Source organism: Odontesthes bonariensis, chromosome 10, assembly GCF_027942865.1.
Source record: "Odontesthes bonariensis isolate fOdoBon6 chromosome 10, fOdoBon6.hap1, whole genome shotgun sequence".
NCBI lineage: Eukaryota > Metazoa > Chordata > Actinopteri > Atheriniformes > Atherinopsidae > Odontesthes > Odontesthes bonariensis.
This window is the reverse complement of record NC_134515.1, coordinates 11,090,453-11,104,917: the sequence shown is the minus strand read 5'-3', so window position 1 is coordinate 11,104,917 and position 14,465 is coordinate 11,090,453. Positions and strand designations below refer to the sequence as shown.

The window sequence follows — 14,465 nt, the reverse complement described above, 5'->3', positions numbered from 1 at the left end:
TACAGTCTTTCTGGCTTTTTCTCACACACATGACCGCATGACAAACAAATCCATGCACTTTCTGTGTCAGACTCCCTTCACCTAAACACAGCTGGTCTTATCATTCTAGTCTTGTTTCAAATTCAAAGAGGCCTCTTCACTACGCTTTCACCTTGGTTTCCACAGACCGAGCCTTGTAACCTCCCGGTCTCATTCAACAAACATGAACTGTTATATCTAATGACATTTTAAGTTGCCAGTTCAAATTGATATCATCCAATTAGCTCTCCACCCGTCTCATAGCTGTCTGCTCTTCACAAAGTAGTCTCCCCCGGCAGAGAAATCAGGGACCCCCAGAGATCAGCCCCCATTGTGAGAGGTGAAGCTGAGCCGGCTGGCATCAGTGGCTTGAGACGGGCAGTCACAGAGCGGATAAGTTCATTCTCCCTTTGGAAAATGCTGGTCTCTCTCAGTACAGGGTACAGAGCCTACAAGCCCCCCGCCACCTCTCAGAAGCAACATCCCTCCCCTCTCCTCACGACTGCTCTTCTCCTCTTCCTCGTATCTTCTTGTCTCTCACCCAGGGCCCCTCCCCTCAGGAACTGCACTCCAAATTAGGAGCATCAGGTTGTGTTTGTCAGGTGATGCGGCAGAGGGATGCACGGTCGCTTAGCCCCTTCTCAGTCTGAAATTTGCCTGCTATTCATGGCACAGCTAAGGAGGGGTCAGGAATGGTGATCTGGGGTCAGAGCCCCCAGCATTTTTCTCCTGGTTTAGAGTTTCATACCCAGATTGAAACTTCATCGTCACAAAAGCCACAACCTACTTATAAATTGGGAGAATAGGTGAATGAGGAGGCCTACTCCTCCTTGTTAACTGTCATATGTTTACAAGGTCTGAACAGATACCCAATGTGTGGTGATCTGCAGTTTGGCCTGCTTTTGCACTGTGGTGGATCATTTAGGTCGTCACCACGAGAAGCTGCATTCGGGGTCTTTTCTAAATAGTATCTCAATGTATGATTTAGATTTTAAAGCGTATGTTGCTTTTGTGGGTGATTTTTTTTATTTTTTTCACCTCCCTCTTCTAGTTGTCTGAGCTTTATCAAATCCAATGCCATTAACACTGAAGGACCTCCAAAATTGTTGAAATCTCCCCAAAATGTTGTATTATTCCTCTTGTTTCCCCCTCACATTTGACTTATTTTACATTTCTTAAACATGCCACATCAAGACATTAGAGCGTCACTCTTCAAGGTGTGATTGGCTTGTCCTGGCCCCAGAACCCTAAAAGTTCAGGATACTAAATCTGGAGGCCTGTGAGAAGCAGTGGGCGGGGCCTAGCTGTCCCGTTTAAAGTGTCTCTGAACCTTGTCTTGACGTCTAGTCTCTCTGTTGGGGTGCACACGGATTGACCACTCCTTTGGGCTTTTCTGTTTTCCTTGGATATTTGGGGAGGAAAAGCTAATCCACAAACATGGTAAGACCAATTAGTTGTGAAAATGACCAGTTGAACTATTCCAAGTTTATCAGTAAACCAGCCATCCATCAGTCAGTAATCCACGTGAAGAGCATCTGTTAATGAAGGATTAATAAAGCCATGTGGAAGTATAAAAAAAAATGTTCTGCTTGCTTGCTGAGATGTAGTTTTCTTCAGTTGGTGACATTATTATGTTGACTTCACTTACATCACATTGTGTGTTTCATATGATCCACATTCTAATCGTCTAATCGATTTTCTCTTGGATTTTTAATATAATTCCCAAATATCGATTAATAAATATCTGCAAATACTCTTAATGCCGAACACTGCTGATGGAGCAGGGTGGGTGGATTCTGCTTAGGCGTCGAATTCCAGGGGATTGGATGTCTGATGGCCTTATACAGCGAGCCTAATGTGTTGAGCCTGAAATAGCCGGACTAATTTTCACCAAGCTCAAGAGTCCTTTTGAGACTACGCCACTTTGTCCTGCGTCACATGACTTATTAAAGAATGTTATTTTGTTGACATCCCTATCATTAATTGTAACTATAGAATTAAAATAAGATTTTTTTTTTAATGTCCTTTCAGTATTTCTAAAAAGTATCCTCTGCGCCGTGTGTAAAAGTATCGTAAATTTGCATCTTTCTAGCTTCCACCAAAGTATTGCATGTTGATAATGGTCTGCTTTAAACATTCACTGTATTTGTGGTAATACACAAATCACACAAAAATAAAGTTTTATTAAATTAGATTTTGAAAGGAATTGTGACAATTTGCCTGAATGTTGAGAGTTTATGTGGAAAAATCCCTGAAGCCTAAATGAAGTCTGAAATAAATAATGAGTGTTCACTGTTTTGTTGCAGACTGACGCGCAACAAGAGGCCCGCTCCTACCTGAGCGAGGAGATGCTGAATGGTGAGTGCAGTATCTTGGAAACATAATGCATTTCGCCAGATGTAGCCTTTGTAAGAGGTTTTCAACAACATACATAGCGGCCAATTGTTTCCGCAATTATTCTCAATCACTACTTGAAAGGAACATTATTAAGCGAATCCCGCTGTTCCCCCCTCATTTTTACTAACAGTGTGAGCTCCATTATTGAGGTTGACCTTTTTATCCACTGCGTGAAATCGGGCAGGTCGAATGCTTTCCTTTGAAAAAAATCACAGTCCTGGTCACCTCTGCGGCGATAGAACATTTGACTTTTTTTTTATCAACTTTCATTTGCTTTTGTCTGGAATTCTGATAAATGTAACTTTGCACCGCGAGAACAGTATGGTACTGGGCCAATTCTGACTGTCACTTCTTTCAATTCATATTTCAACAGAATTCAAAGCTGCCTTTGACATGTTCGACACTGATGGTGGCGGTGACATCAGCACCAAAGAGTTGGGTCAGGTCATGAGAATGCTGGGTCAGAATCCGACAAGAGAGGAGTTGGATGAGATCATAGAGGAGGTCGATGAGGATGGTGAGCCACAAAAAAAAGTATCGTTTTTATCAGATAGCAACCCATCAACTTACTGTGCGTAATAACTTGTACCCACGTGTGTTGTAGGCCTACTTTGTCGCCCCAACGTCATGAGCGCGTCCCAATTTCTGCTCGGCTCTGTTGTGAAAAAATTGAAAGTTTTAATAATGATAGTTAAAAAAAATGATGCGGCCTCTTGTTGACACTCAGGTAGCGGTACCATCGACTTTGAGGAGTTCTTGGTCATGATGGTGAGGCTGCTCAAGGAGGACCAGGCCGGCAAGAGCGAGGAAGAGTTGGCAGAGTGCTTCCGTGTGTTCGACAAGTACGTTGTCTCCGATCTGTACACAGCACGATAACTTTCTCATGTTATGCAACTGTTTATCTGTAATGTGCCACATTTTTTTGTCTGTCTTTCCCAAAGGAACGCCGACGGCTACATCGACAGAGAGGAGTTCGCTTTAATCATCCGCAGTTCCGGTGAGACCATCTCAGAGGACGAGATTGATGAGCTGCTGAAGGATGGAGACAAGAACGCCGACGGCATGCTGGACTTTGACGGTACGTTTGTGATAATAATGATGGTGGAAAAACGTGTTATGTAAAAGGTCACAAGGTATAAATTACCCCAGCTGAGTACTTTGGAGATGAACGTAAACCTAAACATTTACATATTTTTGTGTTACATATGTTACCTCAGTCCAGTCCTTTATTATTAATATACAGTCCTAGTTTATAGCCAGTGAAGCATTTATGGTCAGGTTTTAGTTACCTTATTTTGGCTACTTGGCTGTATTATTGTATGTATTTAATCATTTTTAGGCCTTAATCCTTACCTTGCAATCCAATCACACAAGTTTTAAAGGAACATGTGCGCTTTATTTGAGCTGCAGAATACATTTTACTTACAGATCGCTGCCGATTATATCAAGAAACATTTTCCATCTTGGTGACACTGTGCACCCTATGTAATTTTGCAGAATTCCTCAAGATGATGGAGAATGTGCAGTAAAACAAGAAAGACTCATGGACATTCCTCCACCCTCATGTGAACCCCCTTTCTGAGTACATCTGCACCATCCCTGCCCCTTCCTCCGTCCCACTGACCCAACCACACTCCTGTCCATCTGGTTCACTGCTTCTCTTCTCCATCCTCGTAAACATCCTCAACAGACAGCTAGGACACCTGACGGGAGGGTCGTTTGGTGGGCTACACCCCGACTTGCTAATGAATGCAGATAGCCCACTGATGCTGCGCTGACATGACCATGTGACAGGAAGGCGAGGCTGCAGTGAGGAAATTCACTGCGCACTCTTTCTGCAGCATGCATGGCATGCAACGTCACCCCCCCCTGCCTTTCTGCTGGTAAAGCTCTGATCTAGATGTATTCTAGATAGATGGGCAGTCTCTTACCTGCTGCTTAGACCAATTAATTCAAACACTTCACTGTACAAAGAAGTAAATTGCTTGAACAGAATAAATGAACTAACACATGCTCACTTGTAGTTGGTCTGTCATATTTATGGTCTATGTAAAAAAAAAAATTTGTTTTGAGGAATTTAAATAAAATCTGTTTGTTTCTTCTTTTTGTCCATTTTGTTTAAAACACAGCCAGTTTTGCTTTTACTTATTTTTACAGAACATTTAAAATATTTCATCCTCTTATCTGGTGTCAGTACTTTTGTCACCACTAAGTGGCATCGGTTACATTTGGGGTAACAAAATAGGTTATCTGTGTCCACTGTGCTGGCTGTGAACATGAAGGGGGATCCTTAACTTGTTTTCAGATTTATTTCCAATATTTTGTCATTAAAAAGTACCAAGTTCCCATGAGCTAACAGTTCAAAACCCCCTAATTTATTTTTTCTTAATTAAAAAAACACACTAAAGAAACCATCAAAAAGTAGGAAAGCTGGATCCAGGTAATTTAATTATTTTTGTGTGTCAAACTAAAAGTAAGCCTTCTCAAAAATTGCAGGGTTTGGATCAGAATGAACAAAGTGCCAACTTGAAGCAGATGGTGCAGCTACACACATCCTAGAATTATACAAATTGTAAAAACCAGAGGTTTGATGATGCAGCTATTAAATAAAATCAAAATCAAATCAAATTTATTTGTATAGCACATTTCATGTACAAAACAATTCAAAGTGCTTTACATAAAATAAAAGCATTGCAGCAGGGAGTGGAAGAAGCATTAAAAATACATAAGATAATATAAAGAGAAACAAAGAAAATAATTTAAATGAATTTAAAAACAGGCAACAGTCCAGATAAGTTAAAAGATATCATGCAGATTTCATGCATAGACACATGAGAAAAGAAATGTCTTTCACCTGGATTTAAAAATGTCTCCATTTGGTGAAAGTTTAATCTCCACTGGCAGTTTGTTCCACTTATTTGCAGCATAATAGCTAAATGCTGCTTCTCCATGTTTAGTCTGGACTCTGGACTGGACCAGCTGACCTGAGTCCTTGGATCTAAGAGCTCTGCTGGCTTTATATTCTCTGAACATATCTCAGATGTATTTTGGGCCTAAACCGTTCTGGGATTTGTAAACCATCAGCAGGCTTTTAAAATCTATTCTGTGACTGACTGGAAGCCAGAGTAAAGATTTTAAAGCTGCTGTGATGTGTTCAGATCTCTTAGTCCGGGTTAAAACTCCAGCAGCAGTGTTCTGGATGAGCTGCAGATGTTTAATGCTCTTTTTGGGAAGTCCAGTTAAAAGAGCATTACAGTGATGCAGTCTGCTGGAGATGAATGCATGGATGAGTTTCTCCTGGTCTTTTTGGGAGAGTAAACCTTTAATTCTGTTGATGATTAAAGCACAACGTGCAGCAGGACAGCTGCATTTTGAATTATTTTGTGCTTGTGAAGATATGATGGTTGCTATTTATTTCTAAGCAATGGCGTCTCATTTGTACTATGGAACACACAAAAAAAAAACCTTAAAAGGATGGTTAAAACAAAGTTTTAGTTTATTTATACAATCCGAGACAAGTTTGTGTACAACCGAGAATAAAAACCAGGATAGAACACAATAAACACGTGGGAACAGGACAACTGAAGCGTGAATTGTAAGGAAATGATCCACCAAATTGAATGCCTGACTAGAATGTCCTAATGCGAGTTTAAGAGCCATAATTGGCCTCATCGAAAGCTTTCCGGGCTCTCTTCAGCTCCTCGTTCATGGTCAGCAGGTCTTTGACTCTGGCGAACTTTCTGGGATCTTTACGAATAAGGAAGACGATGTCCTCCACCTGGACGCGGCCCTGGCGTCCAATAGACATCGCTTTGTGGGTCATTTCCGTGATGAACTCGATAACCAGGTCCTCCAGAATATCCACAGACTCCGTGTACGGGTTCTGGTCGTCTCCGAATCCGTACATCATACACCGGAGCTCCTTGGAGAAGAGCCTCTTTCTCCTCCCGTGGCCGACATCCACTCCACTGGTGCCGTCGTCCAGCTCCTCGTCGAAGCCGGTCTCATCCTCCTCTTCCGCCATTTTTGCTGAAAAGCACGCGCACACAGCGGGTTAACAAACACCGATTGATTTATCTTTGATTTACAGAGAAGAAACTTACTTAATTACTTACTGACTTTGTATCTGCACACAGGATCACAACAAACCCCAAGTTTGTTATGGACTTCCGCTTCTGATTCGTTGACTAAGGCAGTAATTATTCTGAGTTAAAGTTAGCAATTATAAAACACTGCCCCCTACTGGTACCTCCTGTTAACTTCAAGCAGCTCGCACACCTCAAAGTTTACCACTCAGCCATGTAGTCAGCACGACTGTTAAGAAGTGTCTCTCAGCGGTAAGTTTTAATTGTTTCCTTTTACCTGGTTTTTGTGTGATGCGAAGGTCGAAGATGGCCACTGAGGTTAGATTTGATTAAAAAAAATAAGTCCGAGTGGGTCGCTATAACTTACACCTGCTAGCTTGAAATATTAGCTACATCCACGTGTATTAAAACATCATTTCACATTTTTCCCCTCTGTTTATTACTTTAAAGTAACGCAGTGGTGTAAAAACGTGAACCGATACAGAGATCATCTCCAAAGCTCTTTCAGTTTGAGAACAGTGTTTAATGTGGGTTGCATGTGACCAACAATCTGGAAGTGCTCACTTTTAATGGCGTGATTTGTTTTTTTTGGAGTTGAGTGTGAGGCTATTGCCGATTGAAAGTGACAAAATTAGATGTGTTGTCGATTGTCAACTGTTTTCCTGAGGGCTGCAAATTAGTAAGTGATAGTGGAAGCTAACTCAGGGCTCTGTTTTGCCGTTATGTGAATGAATAGAGTCAGCGCTAGCAATTAGCAAATTAGCCAAACAACGGTCCTGTCAACATTGCAGGTTTAGGGAGTGTAACGCCAGCCAGCATACAACACAGCTGGCCCCGGCTAACTTTGCCAAATAACCATCGACCTTTATCACAGTGCCCTCAGCCGCAGGTTGATAAAGTTCATAAAGTAGCCGAAGATGTTTATAGTCCTGGGTCAGTCCCTGTGTAGTTATGCGTTAGCAAACAATGGGAAAGATTAGCAGGACAGTTGGTGTGGCAATGGCTAGCTGACGTGGTTAATGTCCAGCTGCTGATAAGGTTGATCCAACATGAGCTAACACTGCAACTCTTTAAGTGTAGACATTTTTAAATCCAGGTTAATTTCTTTTCTCATGTGTCTATGCATGAAATCTGCACGATATCTTTGAATTTATCATGACTGTTGCTTGTTTTTAAATTAATTTAAATTAATTTATTTGTTTCTCTTTATATTCTTTTATGTATTTTTAATGCTTCTTCCACTCCCTGCTGCAATGCTTTTATTTGATGTAAAGCACTTTGAATTGTTTTGTACATGAAATGTGCTATACAAATAAATTTGATTTGATGTGTTCCACCTACAGATTCATCTTCCTACAGGACACAGCATGGGTGGCAGAGGGGGGTGCAGAGTCAGTTTGGAGAGGGCCTCCCTTCTGTAGCTGTCTGGACTGGACAGCTGATCCTGGCAGTTCTGAATGGCGTGTCCGGTTCATTTCCTCTGCCGGGGACTTCGCACTGTTGGACTAGTTCTCCTCTACTATGTCTTCTCCATAGGCATCACATTTTATAATAAATGGCTGATGAAGGTAAGTGAATCTCCAGTTAAATTTCCCAACTGGCCTGAGTTATATATTTTGTTTGCTCCTTAAAGTTAGTGAAGCCATGTCCTATAAGGGCCTCTCGTGTGTTTTTTCCAACCTTCTCAGGGCTTCCATTATCCCCTCTTCATGACATTGGTGCATCTCACCGTCAACTTCTATCTGTCAGCTCTGACTCGGCGGGCCATGCAGTGCTATACAGGAAAACCCCGCGTTGTTCTGAGCTGGAGAGACTACCTCCATAAAGTGGCTCCCACTGGTAGGTTTTTCTTTTTTTGGTGGAGTCTCAAAAGTGTCGACATTTGGAGAATAGACGAAGAGTCAGAACTGATGATCAACTCTTTATCACGTTCAGTGATTTTTCTTTGACTAAAGTCCATGTTGATAGATAAGCAACACTTGATTGGAAACATGTAGACCAGAGATACTCATTGCGCGGTTCGCGGGCCACATGCGGCTCCTCAAGCTCTAATTGGCGGCTCGCACTCGCATAGTAGCTTATAACAATATGGTAACAATAACAATACATGTTTTCAAATAACACACAGTGAATACTGCACAGTATTAAGTATTTTTATTAAGTATTAATTAAGGCTTAATGGTGTTTCCTAAAGGGGAACTGTTAAACCTGGCAACGCAGCCCAATTAAACCACCGTCACACCGCAGTGCACGCTAGCTCCTTTAGCCAGCGCTAGATGCAGGCACAATGGATCGGTGTTTTTTTTTTTTTTTAATAAAAAAGGGCAAAAACCAGCACAAAAACCATGCCCATCTTGAATGTCTCACTATGATTACAACAACAAACTACAAATACAACATGAAGAAAGTCAAGGACATGCATGCCAGCTTCCGCTCATCCCAGTATTAAGGTAAATGTGGTCTTAATTGAAAATGTATTGGCTGTGTTTTTTCTTTTTTTGTGGGATGTAGATGTAGAAATGCATATTTGCAAAAGGGGACTTAGTATGTTGTCGTAAAAGTGGCTCTTCCCTTGATTTTGCTCTGCCAATGTGGCTCTTGTGAAATAAATAGTGAGTATCACTGATGTAGATGATAGATTTAGGCCCAATCTTGACCATAACCTTATTTTTCTTTATTTTAAGGTGGCACATTTCTTTTGGGAATCAAAGAGTAAGAGCCATCTGGCTTTCAACTGGAGTGTTGTGGGCCTTCTTAGATGGCCACTACTCCTTGAGCCCCAAAAGAAAAGGAGCCATTACCCCACCTGGAAGAATTATAAACAAAGGATTGGAGCCTAAAAGAAGACTTGGGATTGTTTATTCATGCAACTTATTCCAAAACATCTCCTGTCTGTCAGGGATCTGTTGGGCTTTTCCTTTTCTTTTCTTTAATAACAGGGCCTCCATGCATGGGGTGTCCGTTTAACCAGTTGAGCGACACTCCTTTTTAAAGCACGTAGCATAAAATCTATAGAAGTGATGATAAAAGAGTAGCTACTTTCTAATGAAGTGGCTCACCAGAGGAGCCCTCACTTTGCCTCCTTCCTCCTCCTGTGAGTTAACTTCATCAGAACCCCTTTACATTTGTAAGAACCTGAAACAAATCGCAGCGTTTGTTGGCGGTGATCTTCTGAGACGATGTCCCATTTGTAAAATCAGTGAGTGCTGGCTAACAGTAGATAGAATGCAAATACTGAGAATAATGTTATTATCAGTTATGAAATGGTAAATCAGGGATCTGCAGAAATGCTGTCCAAATATTGGTATTCGGCTTCTATTCCGCCTGTTGACCGCACTCAGGATAACATCAGTCATTTGTAGGGCTGGGCAACGATTACAATTTTTAATCTAATTAATCACATGATTTCCCTGATTAATCACGATTAATCGCATTTGTACGCAAAAATGAATCCAAAAGTAGTGTATAGCTTTTAGCATTTAGTTTTATTTTAAATGTGCTGCCATATGAATGAAAGTGCCATAACATTTGTAGTGCAAACACACTTTTAACATCAGCATCTTTCTGTAGTTTTTATGTAGAAGCCTCGCTCCACTGTCTGTTTCCTTGAATGACTTGCTGCTATCAGTTGTGTGTTTTGCCTTTAAGTGATATTTTAGACTGGAACTACTACGCTGAGAAGACAATTCAACTTGGCAGTGTTTACAGATGACTTTGGTTCTGTCGACTCCGCCATCTGGGAGAACTTTAAAATGAAAATGGCCGAGTGAAAGTTCCGTACCCTTCTCCATGTTTGGTGGATCCGCCGATTACTTTCTTTTCCGGTTCCGCAGCAGACAGCAACAGACTTTTACAAAATAAAAGCCTGTGAGCAACAGACTTTTACAAAATAAAATAAATAATAAAACAGGGGGGGTCCGTGGCGTAGTGGGTTGAGCAGGCGCCCCATGTACAAGAGGCTACAGTCCTCACTGCAGCTGGCCCCGGTTCGAGTCCCGTATTCTACGGCCCTGTGCTGCGTGTCGTTCCCCCTCTCTCTGCCCCCTGCTTCCTGTCTCTCTGAACTGTCCTATCCATTAAAGGCACAAAAGCCCCCCCCCCAAAAAAACAAAAAACCTGCGTTAATGTGCGAAAAAATATTTATCGACGTTAAATAATTAGCGAGTTACCGCGCCCAGCCATAGTCATTTGCAAATGTTAAAATGAAGTGTTTTCGGTATATTTTATGAATGAATTTGTGCTCATCCAAAGGTAGCGGGTTGAAGAGCTGAGACACTTATTATGAAACATAATTAGCACTTTACTGTCTGCCAGGCATTTGAGGGAAAATAAATCACAAAGCATCAGCTTAGAATTACCCAATCTGTGAATCCCTGTTGCCAGTATGTGTTTTTAAAATAATAAAAAATAAAAAAGCCAAGATGGATATATATGTGTGTACCTAATTCCCGTATTTCATCTTTGCATGCAGTTTGATCCAAAAGTCCTAACTTCTGTTCATCCCATCCACAGCCTTAGCAACGGCACTGGATATTGGACTTTCCAACTGGAGCTTCCTCTTCATCACCATTAGCTTGTAAGTTCATGGCATTTTAAACAAAATCTATGATTTAAGACCACCTTTAGGTCGTCAGAGTTGCTTTTAATCATTCATTGTACTGTTCAGCTCTAATATTTGTCCTTTAACTTTGTCATTTGAGGTACACCATGACCAAGTCCTCGGCCGTGCTGTTCATCCTCTTTTTCTCTCTGGTGTTTAAACTGGAGGAGCCGGTGAGTGACTATTCCTACACGTCAAACGTGCATGTTGACCTCATGATGACTGCATGTTGTTTTAGAGTTGGACAGATTGAGTGCAACTCTTAGACAGACTACATGCGGTCAGAGTAAATGTTCCTCTATTGTTTTGTCGTATAATAAGACGGAAATATGTGGAAGCTGTTGCAGAAGAAGTGACATTCCTAATTGCATACGTGTGCTCCATAGGCAGCCGTGAAGTTGGTATTGTTGTGATGAAAGCCAACCTCTTTCATCGCATTTGTTCTCACTGTGGTCAGAGAAAGTCATTTTTCACACATTTAGACACAGCAAGTCATTCACAGATTTCTCTTTAAAGCGATACAATGTAACTTCTCAAAAAGCCCACTCTGGAGCTCCCCCTACAGGCTTGGAGGTAATGTACGGTTACACTGTCGTAAATACAACACCCTTTTACTTTCACTTTTCACGTTTGTTAACGAACCGGCGAGGAGTTAGAAGGTGCAAGCTATGTCGACCGAGAAGGTAAGAGTAATCAAATGTACCTGGGAGCGTGAGAGGGGTCTATTTGTTTTTGCGGTAGGTGTGCCAGAAAGCAAGTCGAAGTACTTCTGCTCAGCTCCCGGGCCGGTCCAGCAAAGTTACATAGCGCAGTTTTTCCAACTCAGACCCCCGAAGGGCATAGGAGACAGGCCAATCGTAATATTAAAACTCATTCTAGCCGCGCAATTTTTTTCAAGCTGTTATTTTAAGGTAGAAATGTTACATAGTATTGCTTTAACAGTGTTTTTTCATCCATATGCACATCCATAATCATACTACTGGCATTATTCTGATTAGGATGATATTCCACATTGTTTACATGATTCCATTCATGTTCCTATTTACATCTTACTTAGTGCAGCTGGATTCAAAACCCCTCCAAAACCCACCATTATGTCCGTATTTTTCAAGAAACAGTGTATTACTCTGCTGTCGGCAGATCTTGTGACAAAAACAAGCAACTTTACATGTGAAAACAAGCCCAAAGTTGCATATAATAAGCAGATTTGGTATCTGTGGAGACTAAGGCAACATGCGCCGTAAAGTAGCCGCGAATGTCGCCACTCCAATGGGATGTAATATCGTGATTGAGGTTCGTATATGATATGGTAAATTGGTTATTGTTAACTTCACATATGACCTTAATCGTGTTAAAATGCAATTTAAGTGGCTACTAAAGTCAAGTGTTGCTGATAAACTGCAGGAATATTCTTTTAGAAATCATTTAAATTTGTTTGAATGTCGTGTTTCTGAGAAGAAAAAAAACTCAACGGAACCATTCTCTCCTAATTATCTGTATTTGTTTCAGGGTTTCATGTTAATTTCATCCATTGTTGCTCATTTTCTTTGGATAATACAGTTAAAAGCAACTGATTTTATGTACTGCATTGTTATTCTACACTTTAACGAACTGTACAACAGCAGCAGAATTCCCTACAAATGAGGCTGTTGTTGTTTTCCTTGTTTTCCTTATCAGTGATGAGAAAGAGAGAATCCACTCTGATGTAAGCAAGGACAGTAGAGACATGTCTCCATGCATCTGTGGTGGGAAGAGGACAGAGTGTCCTTATGCCCCTGCTGAGGCACTTTGAATCATAATCTCATCAAACGCTTGTTTTGTTTTTTTTTACCGTCAGAACCCTTTCCTGATCCTGGTGGTCCTGTTGATCTCCAGCGGGCTCTTTATGTTTACTCTCGAGTCGACACAGTTCAACTTGGAGGGCTTCATTATGGTGCTGCTGGCATCCTTCATTGGGGGAATCCGCTGGACCCTCACTCAGGTCCTCATGCAGAAAGCAGAGCTGGGTCAGTCATGAGTCGTGTTCAAACTGAAAATGTTAGATATTCAGTAAGTGGAGCGACCCTGTTCAGCATCAACTGTGACTGTTCTTGCTTCTCCAACCCGACGCAGTCCGTCCAACGTGATTTTTCGTGTTCTTGTGTTTGGAACGGTGCACATCGGTTGGATGCATCTAAAGTTGTTTTAGTGTTTTCATAGCAGCAAAGTTCACGCAAGCTCACACGCTTTGTTTCAGGCCTTCAGAACCCAATAGACACCATGTACCATCTACAACCGCTCATGTTCCTCGGCCTCTTCCCCCTCTTCCTGTACAATGAAGGTGAGTATAGTCTTAAGTAGGGCGGGGCAACGATTTAAAAATTTTAGTTTCAACAATTTTTATTGATTTTTCACAATGAATTATCGAACAGACACACAGACAGCAATAACAATAATGAAATAAAATAAGTAATGAGTACATTCAGATATCTTAAGAAATATACATATACAGTATATATTTAAAAAGGATAAATAAAATAAATAAATGTGTAATAACAATAGTAGTAATAATAATGATAATAAGGGTAAAATAGAATCTGTTCTCACTTCTGTATTGGTGTCTTAATCCTCATTTAACTTTAGTTTGTAAGCTTTCGTAATATTGTAGAAAAGGGGTCCAAATCCTCTCAAATTTTTGCAAGGAGCCTTTAAGGGTATATCTGATTTTCTCAAGTGTAGGAAAGTGCATTATATCTTTTATCCATTTTGGAAAGGTGGGAGTAGTGGCTTTCTTCCAGGAGAGAAGAATGAGCCGTCTTGCAATCAGGGAAGTAAATGCTATGACTACCCCTGCTTTGCCTTTAAGGCCACGGATTTCAGCGGTGCATCCAAATAGAGCACATATGGGGTTTGGGATGATAACTTTTTGAAACATTTTGCTGTAGGAATTAAATATGTTGGTCCAGATTGTGTTTAACTTGGTGCAGGAACGATTAAAATTTTAAATCTAATTAATCACACGATTTCGCTGATTAATCACGATTAATCGCATTTGTACGCAAAATCCAAAAATGAATTCAAAAGTAGTGTATAGCTTTTAGCATTTAGTTTTATTTTAAATGTGCTGCCATATGAATGAAAGTGCCATAACATTTGTTGTGCAAACACACTTTTAACATCAGCATCTTTCTGTAGTTTTTATGTAGAAGCCTCGCTCACCTGTCTGTTTCCTTGAATGACTTGCTGCTATCAGTTGTGTGTTTTGCCTTTAAGTGATATTTTAGACTGGAACTACTACGCTGAGAAGACAATTCAACTTGGCTGTAAATGCAGGAGTTTTTTTTAAATTTATTTTGAAATACGTGCTTTTATGTTGAAACAAGTAA

At 40.8% G+C, this 14,465-nt stretch overlaps 3 protein-coding genes across 5 annotated transcripts in view; 2 read left to right on the top strand and 1 right to left on the bottom strand.

Moving 5' to 3' along the window:
* Positions 1-1,348: 1,348 nt before the first annotated feature.
* On the top strand, positions 1,349-4,516 carry tnnc2.2 (troponin C2, fast skeletal type, tandem duplicate 2). Its single transcript, XM_075476238.1, has 6 exons — positions 1,349-1,458; positions 2,325-2,376; positions 2,789-2,932; positions 3,143-3,257; positions 3,357-3,493; positions 3,913-4,516. Exons 1-6 carry the CDS (start codon positions 1,456-1,458, stop codon positions 3,942-3,944), a joined length of 483 nt encoding a protein of 160 aa, XP_075332353.1. The 5' UTR covers positions 1,349-1,455; the 3' UTR covers positions 3,945-4,516.
* Positions 4,517-5,893: 1,377 nt separating this feature from the next.
* On the bottom strand, positions 5,894-6,636 carry taf13 (TATA-box binding protein associated factor 13). 2 transcript variants are annotated; one of them, XM_075476239.1, is made up of 2 exons: positions 6,531-6,636; positions 5,894-6,444 (listed from the first exon to the last, which is right to left on the bottom strand). In XM_075476239.1, the coding sequence occupies exon 2, from the start codon at positions 6,437-6,439 to the stop codon at positions 6,065-6,067; it is 375 nt and encodes a 124-aa protein (XP_075332354.1). In that variant the 5' UTR covers positions 6,440-6,444; positions 6,531-6,636; the 3' UTR covers positions 5,894-6,064. The 2 variants fall into 2 exon arrangements, with proteins under 2 accessions (XP_075332354.1, XP_075332355.1); XM_075476240.1 differs by having other exon boundaries at positions 6,535-6,630.
* Positions 6,262-14,465, top strand: part of slc35h1 (solute carrier family 35 member H1) — an 81,686-nt gene continuing 73,482 nt past the window's right edge. Inside the window, exons 1-7 of one of the 2 annotated variants that reach the window (XM_075476236.1) lie at positions 6,262-6,752; positions 7,844-8,068; positions 8,189-8,339; positions 11,013-11,076; positions 11,201-11,273; positions 12,938-13,106; positions 13,337-13,420. In XM_075476236.1, coding sequence (XP_075332351.1) covers positions 7,958-8,068; positions 8,189-8,339; positions 11,013-11,076; positions 11,201-11,273; positions 12,938-13,106; positions 13,337-13,420 — 652 coding nt within the window. In that variant the 5' untranslated portion in view covers positions 6,262-6,752; positions 7,844-7,957. The remainder of the gene's footprint in view (positions 6,753-7,843; positions 8,069-8,188; positions 8,340-11,012; positions 11,077-11,200; positions 11,274-12,937; positions 13,107-13,336; positions 13,421-14,465) is intronic. The other variant, XM_075476235.1, reaches the window with a different exon arrangement.

Bases quoted from the DNA above. Each gene is read 5' to 3' on its own strand.
- tnnc2.2 (XM_075476238.1), top strand. The intron at 2,377-2,788 runs GTGAGTGCAGTA...ATATTTCAACAG, and splicing joins GAGCGAGGAGATGCTGAATG to AATTCAAAGCTGCCTTTGAC. The intron at 3,258-3,356 runs GTACGTTGTCTC...TCTTTCCCAAAG, and splicing joins TGCTTCCGTGTGTTCGACAA to GAACGCCGACGGCTACATCG.
- taf13 (XM_075476239.1), bottom strand. From the start codon at position 6,439: ATGGCGGAAGAGGAGGATGAGACCGGCTTCGACGAGGAGCTGGACGAC.